The sequence below is a fragment of the Phocoena phocoena genome, chromosome 18 (genome assembly GCF_963924675.1).
Source record: "Phocoena phocoena chromosome 18, mPhoPho1.1, whole genome shotgun sequence".
NCBI lineage: Eukaryota > Metazoa > Chordata > Mammalia > Artiodactyla > Phocoenidae > Phocoena > Phocoena phocoena.
In genome coordinates, this window is record NC_089236.1 from 48,266,721 (window position 1) to 48,284,475 (window position 17,755).

General features: G+C 33.9%; 1 protein-coding gene across 1 annotated transcript in view; it reads left to right on the forward strand.

Moving 5' to 3' along the window:
• PIBF1 (progesterone immunomodulatory binding factor 1) overlaps positions 1-17,755 on the forward strand; it is a 199,467-nt gene that overhangs the window by 128,816 nt on the left and 52,896 nt on the right. The window contains exons 11-13 of the mRNA XM_065895935.1: positions 707-857; positions 7,274-7,364; positions 15,256-15,358. Coding sequence (XP_065752007.1) covers positions 707-857; positions 7,274-7,364; positions 15,256-15,358 — 345 coding nt within the window. The remainder of the gene's footprint in view (positions 1-706; positions 858-7,273; positions 7,365-15,255; positions 15,359-17,755) is intronic.

Consider the following 17,755-nt stretch of genomic DNA (forward strand, 5'->3'; position numbering starts at 1 on the left):
AACCCTGGTCCGGGAAGATCCCATATGCCACGGAGCAACTAAGCCTGTGTGCCACAACTACTGAGCCTGTGCTCTAAAGCCTGCAAGCTACAACTACTGAGCCCATGTGCCACAACTACTGAAGCCTGCACACCTAAAGCCCGTGCTCCGCAACAAGAGAAGCCACTGCAGTGAGAAGCCCACGCACCGCAGCGAAGAGTAGCCCCTACTCACTGCAACTAGAGAAAGCCTGCACACAGCAGCGAAGACCCAATGCAGACATAAATAAATAAATAAATTTTAAAAAAGACTAAATGAAATAATCTCTGGTGAAAAACTGAAGGACTCATTATGAGTGTATAATTTTTACATACAGCTCTGTAAGCCTTTCTCAAATACCTGTGGTCACCAGATAAATAACCTCCACCTAGGTGAGGAGTATAACATTATTGAATTTTTTGAATTCTAATAAGCAAATGCTAATGTTACTCCTATAACTATTACTAAGTTTTAATATTTTTTCAATTTATATAATAAAGTGCTTCATAATTTTCATTTAAAAACAAATTATTTTCCTCAGAAATAAATGTATTTTACCTCCTCAGTCATCTTAATTGAGCTACTTCATGTCTAAATCATTAAAAAAAAATTTTGTATCATGTTTTTTTTGTCTTAACTGTCAACCTATTTAATTCTGCTTTTGCAATTTTTTTTCTTCCACTCTTAGGTTTTAACTAAAGAATTTTATAGTCTCCAAGCCTCTTCTGAGAAACGTATTACCGAACTTCAAGCACAGAACTCTGAACATCAGGCAAGGCTAGACATTTATGAGAAACTGGAAAAAGAGCTTGATGAAATAATAATGCAAACTGCAGAAAGTAAGTCTCCCACCACTCCACACACAGCTTTTTTTTCTGGCAGCACAAGGAACCTGATATTGTTTCTAAAACTGCTTGAAATATAACTTGTACCTTTTTGTTTGAAAGAATACTTGACATTTTAAAAATTAGTTAACTTTGGACTTGCCTGGTGGCGCAGTGGCTTAGAGTCTGCCTGCCAGTGCAGGGGACACAGGTTCAAGCCCTGGTCCAGGAAGATCCCACATGCCACAGAGCAGCTAAGTCTGTGCACCACAACTACTGAGGCTGCACTCTAGAGCCCGCGAGCCACAACTACTGAAGCCCATGCTCCTAGAGCCCGTGTTCCACAACAAGAGAAGCCACTGCAATGAGAAGCCTGCGCAGCGTAACGAATAATAGCCTCACTCACCGCAACTAGGGAAAGCCTGTGCACAGCAATGAAGACCCAAAACAGCCTAATTAATTAATTAATTTTTTAAAATTAGTTAACTTTAATTCTAGTAGTTGAGATCAAAAAAAATATAACTATGATCGATTTTATCTTTTCACTTATTTACCTCACTCATTCAGCAGTAAAGTGATTACATATGCCAAGGTTTTATCTTTTCATTTATTTAGCTCATTCATTAAATAATTATTAAGTGAATACATATGCCAGGATCTGGGGATATGGAGTTCATGCAATAATTCTTGCTTATAGGTATTCCTAGTCTAGTCTGCTGGGAGAGACAAACATATTAACAGATAATTAAAGTGCTATTAGCAAGAGAGAGGCAGTTCTTGGTGTAAGTACAGAAGAGATCTTGAGTTAATTCCATGTTGGAGGTGAGGAATCCCTGAGAGGGGAGATGACACTTGAATGAGGGACAGATAGAAATTGAGGGACAGATAGAAATTGAAGGACAGATAGAAATTCATTGCATACACTGTGTTATAGACTTTGACTTTAATTTCTACTTCTTTTTTTTTCCTCTTATTGTCTGTCTTCCAGTGTTGTCCCTGACTCCAAGGGAATATTCTAAATTAACATTTCACCATTGACTGTGATGTTTGCTACAGTACATTATTTCTGTTCAGAAGTCAGAAATAATAGTGGCATTCTTATAAAAATGGGTTTAAAAACTTCAATTGAAGTTGAGGTTGACTTTATATGGGGCACCTTTTCTCGTAAAGACTGTATTGTGTTGATAGCCCAGTTTAAGAAAAACTTTTGTTTTATTCCTATCATTGCCTTTTTTTTTTAATTTCCAAGGCCAGTGTCTGATAATTACAATAGTTTCCAAATTTATCTTCAGTTTCTTCATGGAGTCTGAGTAATCTTTATAAAATACAGATTTGATCATACCATGCACCTGCTTTAATTCCCCTAGCAACTTTAAACAGCCTAAAGTCAAATTCCTTAGCATGTCTTTTTATGATTAGACTTATTTATCTTTGTACTTTTTTATGCCTTGCCATTCCCTATCATATTGCATTATTTTGAAAGTTCCATACTTCTGTATCTCTATAGTTTTGCAGATATCCCTCTGTCTAAACAAATTAGGAGTAGAAGAGAACTTCCTCAATCTGATAAAAAATATCTAGAAAAAACGTACAGCTAATATTATACCTAATGATGAAATATCAAATGCTTTCCCTTTAAAGGAGAGAACCAGGCAAGGATTTCTATTTTCATAACTTACATTAAACATTGTATTTGAACTCCTAGCCCGTGAACTAAGGCAAGAAAGGAAAAATAAGTATAAAGATCGGAAAGGCATAGGAAGACTGTATTTTCAGATTACAAAGCAATCACTAACACTGATAAGTAAATTTAACAGGCTATAATAATTACACAGAAATATACTAGAAGCTCAGACTTCCCTGGTGGTGCCGTGGTTAAGAATCCACCTGCCAGTGCAGGGGACATGGGTTCGATCCCTGGTTGGGGAACTGAGATCCCACATGCTGCAGAGCAACTAAGCCTGTGCGCCACAACCACTGAGCCTGCGCTCTAGAGCCCGCGAGCCATGACTGCTGAGCCCGTGCACCACAACTACTGAAGCCTGCACACCCTAGAGGCCACACACTGAAACTACTGAGCCCATGCACCGCAACTACTGAAGCCCGCATGCTTTAGGGCCTGCGTGCCCCAACTACTGAGCCCACATGCTACAACTACTGAAGCCCACGCACATGGAGCCCATGCTCCTCAACAAGAGAAGCCACCACAATGAGAAGCCTGCGCACCGCAACAAAGAGTAGCCCCCGCTTGCTGCAACTAGAGAAAGCCCCTGCTCAGCTACAAAGACCCAATGCAGCCAAAAATAAATAAAATTTAAAAAAAAAAAAAAATATATATATATACACACACACACAGACACACTAGAAGCAAACAATTGGAAAAAGAAATTTAAAAAGCAATTTCATTTACAATAGTATCAAAAAACATAAAATATGTAGGAATAGATTGAACAACATGAAATACAAGCCATTGCTAAGAAAAATTAAAGAAGACTTGCTAAAACATCAATAGATATATCATGAATTCTATAAATTCAATATTGTTCTAATCATAATTCCTTTTTAACATTTTTGTATTCCATTTATGTGGAAATTCAAAGGACTTATTAAAAGGTCTACTTTTAATAATACCAGGGCACACCTACCAGAATGGCTGAAATTAGCAAGACTGGTTATACCAGACGTTGGTGAGACTGTGGAAGAACTGACACTTTGTTATAAAACCAAACAGCCTATCCAGTGATCCAGCAATTTCATTCCTAGTTATTTGCCTAAAGGCAAAGAAAACATATGCATACTAGAATAACCAAAATAATTTGAAAAAAAAAAGAACAAGATTGGAAGAGTTACACTTCAAGACAATATAAAGCTACAGCATCAAGCTAGTATACTACTGACATAAAGAAAGACAAATACAACAACAAAATGGAATAGAGAACTAAGAAAGAGACCCACACTTGTCTGATTATTTGATTTTTAATAAAGGAATCATACCATTCAGCTAGAGAAAGGAATGTTTGTTCAATAAATGGTGCTTGGGCTTCCCTGGTGGCGTAGTGGTTGAGAGTCCCCCTGCCGATGCAGGGGCCACGGGTTCATGCCCCGGTCCGGGAAGATCCCACATGCCATGGAGCGGCTAGGCCCGTGAGCCATGGCCGCTGAGCCTGCGTGTCCGGAGCCTGTGCTCCATAACGCGAGAGGCCACAACAGCGAGAGGCCCGCATACCGCCAAAAAAAAAAAAAAAATTCATGTTTGAGTGGACCCAAGCAGTTCAAACCCTGTTGTTCAAGGGTCAACTATTTATATTTCTCAAAATTCATTGAATGATAGACTTAAGATTTGTACCTTTCACCATATGTAAATTTTATTTTTAGAAAGGAACTATAAGTAATATTCAACTATAGTTGATGATTTACATGTTGAACTGTTTGGAGGTGAAGGCACAGGTCTGCAACTTATTTTGAAATGCATCAAAAAAATAAGATGGATTCATGAATGGATACAGTGATAGATGAATGTGTGAGAAATAAATATAGTACGATGTTTAATTTTGAATCCAGATGTTGGATATATGAGTGTACACTTCTTTCAGCTTTTCCATGAGTGTAAATATTTTCTAAACAAAATCTTTAGAAAAGATACATAAATTAATTTTTTGCTATGATATTTTATAAACCATCTTAAAAGTATCTTAGAATAAAATACATTTGTTTGTACTTGGAAGAATAGTAAACTAGGTTCTTTTCTATCTGTTGACATTAGAAATTAGAATATTCCTATCCTTGTTTAACGAATTCTTACTGATTAAACAAAATTTGTAAGATGTAAGTACAGAACATTCTTTTTTAGTACTATAGTGTGTACAATATTCAAAGGATTATCATCTAATTCAGCTGAGATGAAGATGGTTAGACTTCATTTGTTAAGGTGTAACCATGGCAAATTACAGTATCCTGTTTACACTTGAATTGCTTTTTGTAATCAAATAAGTTTAATGTTTGTATATTTGAGGAGTTTCGTTTTCAAAGATCGTCATCAGATTGTTAAAAGTACAGGTATTGTCTAGAAGCTAAATAAATTTTTTTTAAATATCAGATTTCTAATTGTCAAATTGAGGGACCTACTCTCCAACCTCATCCTACTTGTAACCTCTGCTGGGCATTTGTCACATTTCTCGAAACTCTTCTCTTGCTTAAGTCACCTGCCTTTGATTGTTTCTTCTCCGTCGCTTTTGTTGTCTCTTCTTTTATCTAACTCTTTCTGGTTCCCAGGGTTTTTTTTTTTTCCCCTCATCCTCTTCAATTCTTACTTACCTACTTTCTGGATAATTTTATCCCTTTCCACAATTTCAGTTACTGACCACAGGCTAGTGATTCCACAGGTCTGTATGGAATTCTTGCAGTCATTGAAGATGTAACATTATTTATATTTTCCCTTCCTTCCCTAAGACGTATTAATTTTCTTGTATTCTCGATCTGTTAGTAAGGTTAAAGTCTTTCTAATTACCCAACTAGCTTTTGTCAACCTTGATTCCTCCCTCATCCTATCTAGTGCCTCATCTCACCTCCATACCTACTCATTTGTCTAGAATCCAGGTTCGTTTCTCCATCCTCCATTGCTATTATGGACCAAGTCACAACTGGATTATTACTATAACCTGTAAGGAGTTCTCTGTGCTACCAATCTAGGTCACCCTTTTCCCATTATTGGAATTTTTTTTCCTATAATATCAGCATCAACAACAAAAATCTATTGGTCATGTCACTTACCTGTACTAATCTCTTAATTTCTTGTTGTCTCTAGAATAAAATCCAGACTCTTTAGCCTAGCAAACAAGACTTTAGTCCCATTCACAGTTGGAACTTGGCCTCCCTTTCTACTACTATTGTTTTCCAGACTAACTTCAGCCACTTTTCTCACAATTACTGAAACTTTACAGCTCTGTGCCTTTACACATTGCAGTTCCTTCCTGCACGTTCTCTGTGAATGTCATTCTCCCCATACCTTCCTAATGCCTCTAGCATGGGAAAAATAGTGGTACTAAGACACATTCATATCTCTTTAGTACCATTTGCCATTTTGTGTAGGACATTGTTTCTGTAATTAAATCACCACTGGAATAGTTAGCCCATGAGTTATTAATCCAGTAAGTATTAAACTCAAATGTAAGTTGTCCATCAATATCTGATGGGTTTTTGAGATGTTAGCTAAATCTACCCCTCTTTCTTCTGACCTTAGAACTATTTAAGAGAAACAAGCGTTAGATAGGTATCTAAATGCCTCCTCTAGTTCTGATAGAGCTGGATTGGAGAAGCCAACTTGGATCTGAGCAATGAGATGTTACTATCAGCAATGGCACATAGGATCTCTTGCTTACACTTGTCCCTCATAACTACTAATCCTACCTCTGAAAACTGATCTTGGTTCACTGTGAATAGGGTCAAAATTGAAGAAAAAAAACACATGAATATTCCTGAAATGTTTACTACAGAAGGATCAAACAACAAATAAGTGCATATTACAGTGATAGGCCTGCAAATAGCTTCACTTACTAATGTAAAATATTTGGCTTTATTTTAAACCTGAAACATTTCTGAAAGTAGTTTTCTCTTTTTGACATTAAAATACTGGTTATTGATGAATAATGTTATAAAAATTGTTATATGTCATGAACTGCTTTAAATTTAAATTTTAAACCTTTTTTAAAAGTTTAAAAAAACTTTAGCTTTTATAGCCTTTGATTAAATATTTTTTCATCTCAACTTACAGTAAATTGTCATCGCATTTAAACGTTTTACCCATAAAACATTAACCTTTTAGTTGAAATTCCTTTGGGAGAGTGGTGTGACAATAGCAAAATTTAGAAGTAAATGGTGTTACTGTGTTTTCTGTAATTTTTTAAAAAATGCCATCAATAGATTCTTAGGACTGTACATTTTCCTCACACAGTAGCCTACTTAAATGCATAATTTCATTATTGCAAGTTAGGATAAAGTTGTTCTTCTGATAAAATAATGAACATCTTTCCTAATTAAAAATAATCATTTCTCTTATCAAGAAAAGAAGTAATGAAATTGAGTTTATCATTACTTTTTCAGAAGTACATAACATACATTTCATGCAGAAAGCCTTTGAACCTCAGAGTAAATAACATCTGTATTATTATGCTTTATAACAAGAAAACTTAACGTGTCATATGATGCAGTCCCTTACTAAACCTTTTAAAAATAGATGGAACAAATCCAAGCAAGCATATACTTTACGAAATAACTGTGCTGCTGCTTACAAATGGTCTGCTTGAGGTTATGCATTAGCCCTTTTAAATGTTCTTATGCTCCTTAATTCATTATTATGACCTCTTTTATTTTCGCTTCTGCCATACTTTTTAAGAAAAAAAAGATTTCACATTGTACACTTCAATATTTTCCAGTTGAAAATGAAGATGAGGCTGAAAGGATTCTTTTTTCTTATGGCTATGGTGCTAATGTTCCCACAACAGCCAAAAGACGACTAAAGCAAAGGTAAAATCAATATATATTCATTTCACTTATCCATTCAAGCTAAATGTAATTACATTGTGCTTTTTGATGATGTACTGAGTGGAGTGACAAAATAAAGTTACTTTATTCTTAGTATGCATAAATATTAAATTGCTCACAAACACAGTAAGTAATAATCATGCATTTTCATGTATTTTTAAGTGAGTTTAATGTTGGGTAGAATGTAAGTGTACATTAGAATTTTCCTAGAATTGGAGTCAGTGATAATGACACCATTTTAAATTTATTTTCATCTTAATTTCAGGTGAGTTACAAATGCTTTTTTGTACCAACAATTTTCAGGTTAAAATTAATGAATTATGCTTCCTTTTATTTTCACTTGTTTTTTATTCACCTGTCTACATTCCTTGATGTATACTTGAGAGAGAGAAAAAGAAAGAGATTGGGAGAGAGAGATAGAGCTAGCATATATACTGTGATTGAAAGTATAAAACACTTTGTGAAGACCAAGAAAATTTTTAGAAGATCCACTAGTTATTTGTTGAGATACTATTTAAAGTATACTAAGAGAAAATTGTACCTATGTTAATTGGTTTTCTAGTGACCTAACTCCTAACTCCTTTCTCCCACCTGAATTCATCCTGCTTTGCAGAAAGAGCCCTGCTTGCTACCATAACAAATCTAAATGTTTCTATCAGACTTCTAAGCCCTTCCATGTGGCCCTACCTCTCCAGCCTTATTTACCTCTCTACCCCAGATGAGGGTAGTATATCTCTCTGCCTATAATGTCTATTTTCCACATACCATACAACAGAGCATTTGTCTTATCTCACTAGCTCTCATTTTCCATATTGTTTCCCCAGCTAGATGGAAAGTTCCTCAAGGTCAGCAATTACATCTTATTCTTGTTTATTCTCCATTGTCCCTACCTAGCATGGTATAAGATACCTAGTAGAATTGTCTCTTCATCTGAGTATTTGAGGATTCAGAGCTGCTATCTGTTATTTTTACATGAATAGATTTAAACGTTTAGAGACATTACACACTAAGTAAGAAAAACAATTCATCTTAATTCTAATACTTTTGTAGAAACTTTGGCTCAGAGGGCAACGGCTCTTTAACAGCTATCTAAAGTGATGTAAGATATAGACCATTTTGTGAGAAGTAACAACAGGATGCTTAGAATTTAAGTTTCTTACTGGTTACACTGAACAGATCAAGGGTAGAAGACTACCAGATGTCAAATTGTAGTTGGAATGGTTAATTCTGTTTAGTGAAGATGCAATATTTCTAAATTATGTATTACTTGAAAAAATCGGTTATAGTCCCATTCCATTCCCATTCTCCCCTGAGTCCCTCCTGAGGGTGACCTAGGATAATTTGTGATTTTCAGCATATCTCTGTTTTTGAGCATTATGTTGCCAAGGGAGGAATAGAAATGTAGTTTTATGGGCAAGCGACTTTTTTATCAGTGGCAAATGATTGGTAAAATGCTAAAAATGGAAATTTGAAGGAGGAAGTCCATTCTCTTCTCTATTTTATCATCTGATTCCTTCAAAAGAATCTTGGTCACAAGAAGAAAAAAGAATTTTTCTGTTGTAAGCTTTCTTTCTTTAGCCCCCAAATGCTGAGTTCTTCTAAAATTGAAAGCAATTATTACTATTATCTTACTATTTTTTTAAGAATTTCCAAAACAGATGTTGATTTCTTAATATTGAGATTGAAGATTTAAGGAACCACAACTGATTTATATTCTGAATAATCTTAACTGTCCAAATATTTCTAAAGATTTTATCACTGAGCTATCTATGTGCCTTGAACAAGTGCCTAATGGGCATGCTATTAATATCTCCTACCAGCTGGTGCCAGGCATTCTTCTCATGATGAACCAGAGGGTTATTTTGAGGAAGTGCTTCTGAGGTCATCTAAACTGAGTGAAGGGAAAGTAAGTCTAGATAGCCAAAGAGGACATTTATGAATTCCTTTGCACATTCATTGAACAACTTTTATTGAGTGCCTACTGTATGCACAAAATCAACCAATGACAAAGAAGATCCCTGTTTAGCGTCTGATGCATTTCTGAAGTTTGCAAAGTCCATATTTGATTTCTTAATGGATATTTGTAAAGAAGTCAATGGCTTTGTGCTCTAAGTTTAATTTATTTAAGATGAAAGCAATATAACCTTCAAGAGAATCTATATTTAATTTGTCACATTTGAAATTAAAGCAATGGAAGCTTAAGGTGAATTATAAAATAACTCAGTCATAATGGCAAATGAAATATTTGCATAATAAAGTTTTCATTATACATCAGCACATTTCAAAATATATTAAAATTTCAAAGGAACTTATTTCTCATCTGCTACACAATATATCCCATTCATACTAAATTTGATTTAAAATTTCATATATTCAACAACCAGAATTAAATATTTTAGGGTAACACTTAATTGGAGGGGATTTCTGATTATAAAAATAATATATGTTTATTTTAGAATATTAGGAAAATTACCAGTAATCCTACTGTCCAAAGATAGCCATTCAAAAATGTATACAGATACATATATTTTCTTATGTATTTAGGGTATTATTGTATGTAACTTAGAAATTTAATTTTTTATCTTATAATTTCACCCTGAATATTTTCTTATATCACTGACTATTCTTCAAAAAGGTAATTTTTAATGGTTATTCACAACTTTAATTTTTAGGCCTTCTGTTTTTGAGTGCCATATTGCTGTTAGTAAATTGGATAGCCACTGAAATTTTTCACTAGTTACCTATTGCCACCCAACGTATATTATGAAATTAAAATGAGAAAATGGATGTGAAGAAGTTCACCACACAGTGAGTGCCTGGCGTAGAGTAGGTGTCCAATAAAAGTTTTTTATGTCAATTAATGTTTCTTAACATAAATAGATCACACAGTTGATTTTCAAGGTAAAGCCAATGTTCCAGAAACTTTAATGAGGCACAAGGTGAGTTTTCATTTAAAACAATTTTGTTTTAAAATTTTAATTAGACCTCTTGAAATAATTAGTGGAAACAACTCCTGGACATGAAACTAGTTTTGAGATTCACTTTCTTTGATATTAATCAGTTTCTTAAGACATAGACCATAATGCCAGTTTCCAATAAAGAAGTAGCAAAACTAATTTTTCAAAATTAGTTTGAAAAATAACTTCCAAAAGTGTATCTTAAACACATTATAATTGTTAAAGAAGGTTACTCACATTTTGAATTTTCAGTGGAGATATGAACAGTAACTATTGCGTTAAGCTTTCTGGGACAAAGTTGTGGAAAGTTAAAAGTGCATATACAATTAAAGTTGCTTAAAATAAAAAAGGCTCTTCTTGACTAAACTTGAAAATCTGAAGTAATGTTTTTGTTTTGGTAGTGATTGTTTTGAAAATAGCAAACAAGATTTTCTAGTTGCATGTTTTGGTTATGCTCTTTAACCTGTAACACTAAATGGGTAGCACCCAGGCACTAACGTGGCCTTAGTGTGTGCTTCTCTGTTTGTTTTGGCATATCTGAATGTGGAGACTTTTCTGAAGGTTTTTAAACCTTTCAAATTGCAAGATTTACTGCATACTATTGATCTTTGTTTTAGTTTCTGTCTAGTTTTATAAAGAGCTTTAAGTTGAAACTTTCACAGTAGACTAATCTTTATAATAAAGGAAAAAACAAAGCAGAGGAAGCTTTTATTTTCCTAGCAAACTTTTGTGCATAATGAAATTTTGTTTTTATCTCCTTTATTCTCACATGTGTGAGTTCTCATTTTCCTCCTTAGAGAAAGTTTTGCTTATTTCATTTGGGTTGGTTTTAGAAACCTTTAAAAAGTTATTGCTAATCTACTCATGATCAACTTGAAAGTTTAAACCTACAGAAAAACTAGAAAAACACTCATATAACTATAGGTAATCATAATGCACCACTATTTAGTCCTCAGTAACTGCCAAGAAAGCAGTCAGTGCAGGGAGCAACCTTATGCTTTCTGAAGCTGAAATCGTTCTGGCCCATGTGCCCTTTTTTTGAACCATTTTTCCATGCCATGCTAATTGAGACAGGACTCTGACCTGTTAAAACTGAAAAAGAGCAAAAAACCAAATGTTATTTCAGACCAAGTAACTAATTAGCAGGTAACTAAGTACCTACACTTACTTATTTGGAGTTTTGGTAATACTAAGAGAACCATCCAATATTGAAGGACTCAGGACAGAGCATCAGTCCTCCACTGTGCTTTAATATCGCAGATATAAATGGAGGTCAGCCATGTTCACACTGCCTGGGCTAGGCTACTATGAAACTGTATGTGATAATCAGAAGTACTGACTGCCATTGACAAATCCAAGAGGATAACTTTTATTTTGAGTCAAGAGGTGCTGAGAGAGCTAAGAGGTAACCCTTGGGGAAGTAATTTTACCAGATAAGAGGTGAAGTTTTAGTTTAAAATTCAAATACAAAACTATACTCTTGTGGTATTGGTTTCTAGTTGATGTAAAACTTAATGTTGGTGCAGGTAAAAATCACATGGCAGTTATATAATTACAAAGAAGAATTGTATGCTGTACCTACGTGTCCCAACAGAGAGCCTGTAAAAGCAGTGCTTTCTTGAGGAGTTCAGTACTAAATAAATAAGTAAATAACCAAACAAACAAACAAACTTTAGCAGGAGTCATTTCCCCTAACTGTATCCATGGTTACTCATTATAAAAAAACTCATTAAAGATTTGTTTTCATAGTACGTACATTGTCGTTAAGGAGACATAAACTCAGCTAGTTGAGCAATTCTTCTTTTGTCTTGCTTTGAATTTCAGTTAAACTAAACTCCCCTCCTGTCTTCTGACTTCTAATATCCCAGATTTCTAAACAGAATCCACCTATAGCACCAAATCACTCAGCACATCAATGTGCCACATTTAAAAGTTTAGGAGGTTGAAATATGGAAGCGGTGAATTGGTATCTGTGACATTTGCCTTCTTCCCTTATAAACTTTATGCTCTTTTTTATTACTAGTTCAATGCTTAGATGCTGAGCATTAGTTGTACTTTAATATTGAGACTCTGCAACCTTGGAATATGGTTTGTAGCAATTTGAGCAAAATTCTAGCATTTGAGCAAAATTTACTTAAAATCAGTCAGGAAGGATTTAGTAAGTGCCCCCTCTGTTCAGTACACACCACAGAGGGTAAGTCTTCATTTAAATTGTATCTTTTGGGGGAGAAAAGATGAACACCTGAAAGACTATCAAGAAATATCTAAAACCATATAATTTAGCACTGTATTGTGTGCCAGCCTATGTCAGTCAGAGGAATAGAGATCAGTGAAGGCTGGCCTGGTCAGAAATGGAGGAAGTGGACCTCAGAGAGAGCCTTCCAGAAAAAGCTGGGCTCCCAATCAGTGGAATAACCTATCTTCTCCAGACTGGAGGACCAACAGAGGTACAGTGGAAGGAATATACAAAACATGTTTATGGGACATTAAGCAGAGTAGACATTAATGGAAAATAGGTTGGTTCTGTTGAGATTTTGGGAGGCCGTGATACTTTTAGGTAATTTAGATGTAGAATAGAGTTAACCACGTAGGTAAGATTTGAAGTGAATGGTAAAAGGACATAAACATCAATTTATTAAATAAGAAATACACATGTCTGACAAAGGTAGAGATGTTTAACCTCACAAATTTAATTTAAAATAAGATTCTATTGTTTATATGTAAAGTTAGCAAAACTTTTAAAGATTGATATTGCCCAGTGTTGGCTAGGGCATAAAGAAACAGGAGGTCTTGTATAAAGTTCATTCACCGAACAGTTTATTACTGAACAGATTATTATTGTACCAGCTATTCTCCAAGGCACTTAGAATACGTTAGAAAACGAATTTTTAAAAAATTTCTGTCATTGGAGAACTTTCATTCTAGTTCATAGGAATTTAAATTTGTACAGCCTCTCAAGAGGAATATCTGAAAATTCATAATGCACATGTGCTTGGACCCAATCATTGCACTTCCTAAGGAAATCACCATATGAGAAGTGCAAAAATGTGTGTATGCAATTATTCAGAACTTTCTATAGATAAGGCACTGTTGTAAATTCTCTAATTGGACTGTCTTGTAATTGTTGAGTTATAAGTGTTCTTTAAACTGCAAACATCTTAAAAATCAATAAAGGAAGAAAGTAGATTAGTGGTTCCCTAGGGCTGAACTGGGAGGATGGGGAGTTATGCTAAGGGGTACAAATTTTGAGGGGGTGGGTGTAATGAAAATATTCTAAAACTAAATTATAGTAATAGTTGCACAACTCTAAATATACTAAAAACCATTGTACAGTTTAAATGGGCAGGATTTATGGTATTATAAGTTACATATCAAGAAAATTTTATATCAATAAAGCTGTTTTTTGTAAAAAATGACTGTCAGGGGCTTCCCTGGTGGCACAGTGGTTGAGAGTCCGCCTGCCGATGCAGGGGACGCGGGTTCGTGCCCTGGTCCGGGAAGATCCCACATGCTGCGGAGCGGCTAGGCCTGTGAGCCATGGCCGCTGAGCCTGCGCTTCCGGAGCCTGTGCGCCAGCGGCGGGAGAGGCCACAACAGTGAGAGGCCCGCGTACCGCAAAAAAAAAAAAAAAAAAAAAAAATGACTGACAGAAAACGGGACTGTGTCTTTTCCATCTCTGACTCCAACTGATTATTAAGGCAAAATCTTATGCCAGTTGAAAGGATAGGAATTTAGATATGAGCATATCTAAATAAGCTACCCAATTCACTGTATAACAAAAGAACTCATCTTTTTCATTTGGAATAACAAGTTCTTAGAAATAGATGTATAGGGTGACATTTAGCATTTTTTTTCAGAGTTTTGTATGAATTCCTTTATCTGATGTTAGGAAATATTTGAAATACAATGGAATTATTTCTGTCCTATAATTTCTTTTAGAACAAAAATATTTTACTTCTTGTCATTGTAAAACATCTGTCTTCTCAGTTTCTACAGATTTTGCAATTCAGAGATTAATGGGTTAAGTCACATAGAATATGAAAATGTGATAAATATTAAATTTTTAAGTTTCTGGAATTACAGAGAGGGGCTTTGGAGCAACATCTGTTCTCAGCATTATTAGCAGATATTTTAAAGAATTATGCCTCAGTGGTTAGTAGGGATGATTTTATGATTCTTATAGCTAAACCTTTTTTTCTTAATTATGTCTTAAAAGTAGAATTGGGACATTTTACATTTAATGTGATTTAAAATACTAAAGATTACACTCAGTACAATAAGTTGTGATCATCTTGTGATGATCACAGTGTGATCTTTTAGTGGTTTCTTTTAATACAGAATTGTTGCCTTTACTGTTAGACATCTGTCTCCACTTTTCAGACATCTTTTCCATCTCTTTTTTCAATAGAAAATCTATTCAGTTGTGTTTTGTATTATAAAATGCATTATGTTGTCTGAGGAAAACACTGATGCTTTTCAAAGTACAAGGTTATTACTGTTTCAACTAATTGCCTTATTTGTTTGTAAATGGTAAATTTTTTTTTTTTTTTTGTAAATGGTAAATTTTTATAAAAATGAAGAAAAGCTGTGAATTGCTTTCTTGCGGTCTTTTCAAGCAAGTATCATAATGTAACTTTCCACTTTTATAGCAAGGGCTAGAAACTATTACTGTGATAATCAATATATCACAGTTACATTATTATGCAGATTTTTAATGTTACTTTCAAATTTTGAGTTGTTGGGATATTGGTCTTCCACTGTTGACACCTGAAAATATTATTCGACTCCATATTTTTCCTGTTAATATTTAAGTATTATTAGGAAATGGTTAGTTTTCAAGCACACAAACACATTTTGAGTATTTGAGATAGTATTCCTCATTTGTAAGCATTAATTTTCTTATTCCATTCTCCTAGTGTCCATTTGGCAAGAAGAGTGCTTCAGTTAGAAAAACAAAACTCGATGGTTCTAAAAGACCTGGAACATCAAAGGAACCAAGTAACACAGCTTTCACAAGAGGTAAATAACCTAAATAAAAGAAACACATATAAAGAACCACAGTGTTCATTTTAATTCCTTGTTACTCCTTTATGTATTTTCTGAGCAGTTTTAAAATAAGCTGTTCGCTAGTATAAGATGATTTTATAAGCTATGAAACTAACTTAATGGTAAAGCCTTATAAAACAACTTAAAGTGTATGGCAAAACCTAAGATCAAAAGAGAGATTAAATGCCCAGACTAAATATAAATGCAGACTAGACAGACAAAGCTTTGATTTCTGCAAATATCAACTGGCAAAACAAGTTTGGCAAATTTTGGTAGCACTTTAAGTTTTTAACTAAAACCTCGTTTTTAAAATAGATTTCTTTTTGCCTTCTTTGATAAAAAATCACTTATCTATTAAACACACTTGACTTGGTATACACTTAAGCTCTCACAGTCTTTGGTATATGATAGTTCCCAAATTATACTTATTCTTTAAAAATCAGATTCATAATTATTTTTCTTAGCGTTCTGTTGTATCATTTAAAGAATATATATACATTTTATATAGTATTTCCAATCTTCTTCTTTAATCACTATCTAATTACACTTTATATGCTTCTAAAATTCAAGTAATGAAACAATTCAAACCAAAGATGCTACCTCCCTAGGGTTCTTTATTTCCTGAGCTTCAGCATAACAAGTTTCTCTATGTTAATATTTTGGATCTTATAATAAAGGAACTTTAAAGGCATATATTAAAAATTATTAATACATACCATGTATTCTGCATTTGTTTTCCTACAGACCTATTCACATTTGTCTATTTGGTGCCTTCTATTTAATATGCTTTTAATACTGTAACATTAGAAGGATCATTATGCTCAAATTTCAAAAGACAAGAAATATATCATGTGATTCCAGTACCTGACTCAGAGTTAATGCTCAAGGTGGAAGCAGTGTGGTGCTGGCCACTGTTAACAACAAGCTGTCCAGGCAGGGGTGTGAGGGATGGTTCTAATTTGTAGCATTTGCTTATATCTGTGGCATAAATATTCCCACCATGACTAACTTCAGGCCTCCAACATAACATTACTAAACATGGAGTAGAGAAAAGATGCTCAGTAGCAAACATGATGTTTCCACCACGCAGATATTGTACAATAGACATGTAAACTGAAGAGCATAGATAATAGTAAAATTAAAATTGTTGAGTTTTTGAGTATTGGGGGTTTTTTAATAAAATTTGTTTTATTAAAAATCTAAATAATTTTTAATAATAGTGATGTTTAACAACCAGCTCACAAAATTCCAAAAACTTTACCAGCCATCTCTCACAAACTGCTACAAGCCAGCTCCACTACTGGCTTGGAACTGGGTGGAACCATGGAAGGATATATAAATAAGTGAATTACTAAAGAAACAAATGAACCTCTGTTTGTTAATATGTTCTAGATCCCTCCTGTTTGTTTTAATTTCAGAATAACCTATCAAAAATATTTCTCTTAAAAATATTAACATTCCTATAAACTTATACATATGTCTTTATATTGCTTTTCTTAAAAACCATCTTCCTGAGCACTTCAGTTAATGAAACAAGAATTTCTAAATGGGACACACCCCTATACAAATTGTAGGGAAGAAGCATAAGAAATTAAATTAAGTGTTCTGGTAATGAAATATAATTAACTTTGTGTGAGGCAATTTTTTAGAAAGCTGTTGGCATATTAGAAAAAGATGTAAATATTGAAATATCTGTGATATGAAATGGTATGATACCTGGAATTTGCTTTAAAATGTTCCATAAAAAGGTGAGGGGAGCTCAATAGATAAAACAAGAATCTCAAAATGTTGATAATGATTGAAGCTTGGTGACAGGTACATATAGATTCATTATTCCGTTCTGTACTTTTGTGTATGTTTGAAATATTTTCGTAAGACATATGGAGAATCAGTACCCTAAATTACAAGGTCTGTGCTGACTGTAGCATATAATTTTTCCCTTGAGATTGAAAAAAAAAGCGTTATAATTTGAAATATTCCATGGATTTTACTTTTGTCTGCCTCACAAAAATTGCTTGCTTAAATTGAAAAACAATGACATAAACTAATTAGCTGAAAGATAGTACTATTAGATTGCTTCTATACCAATAGACTATTCATGATAGATGGTAAAAAAAACAGAGAAGGAAAGTTTTTCAGAATCTATTTTTTTGAGCAGATTATATATTTAAACTAGCTTGGAGTTTTTGAGAATAATATGGAGATGAAACTCAAATGACTGATACTAGAATTAACAATAATTTATATGCTATTCAAAATATGTCTGAGATTATACATAAATGAATTGCCAAAATCAAAGTGCTAAAAAATATTCAAAATGAAAACAAATACTCCTTTTATAGCAGCTTTATTGAGTCATAATTGATATAA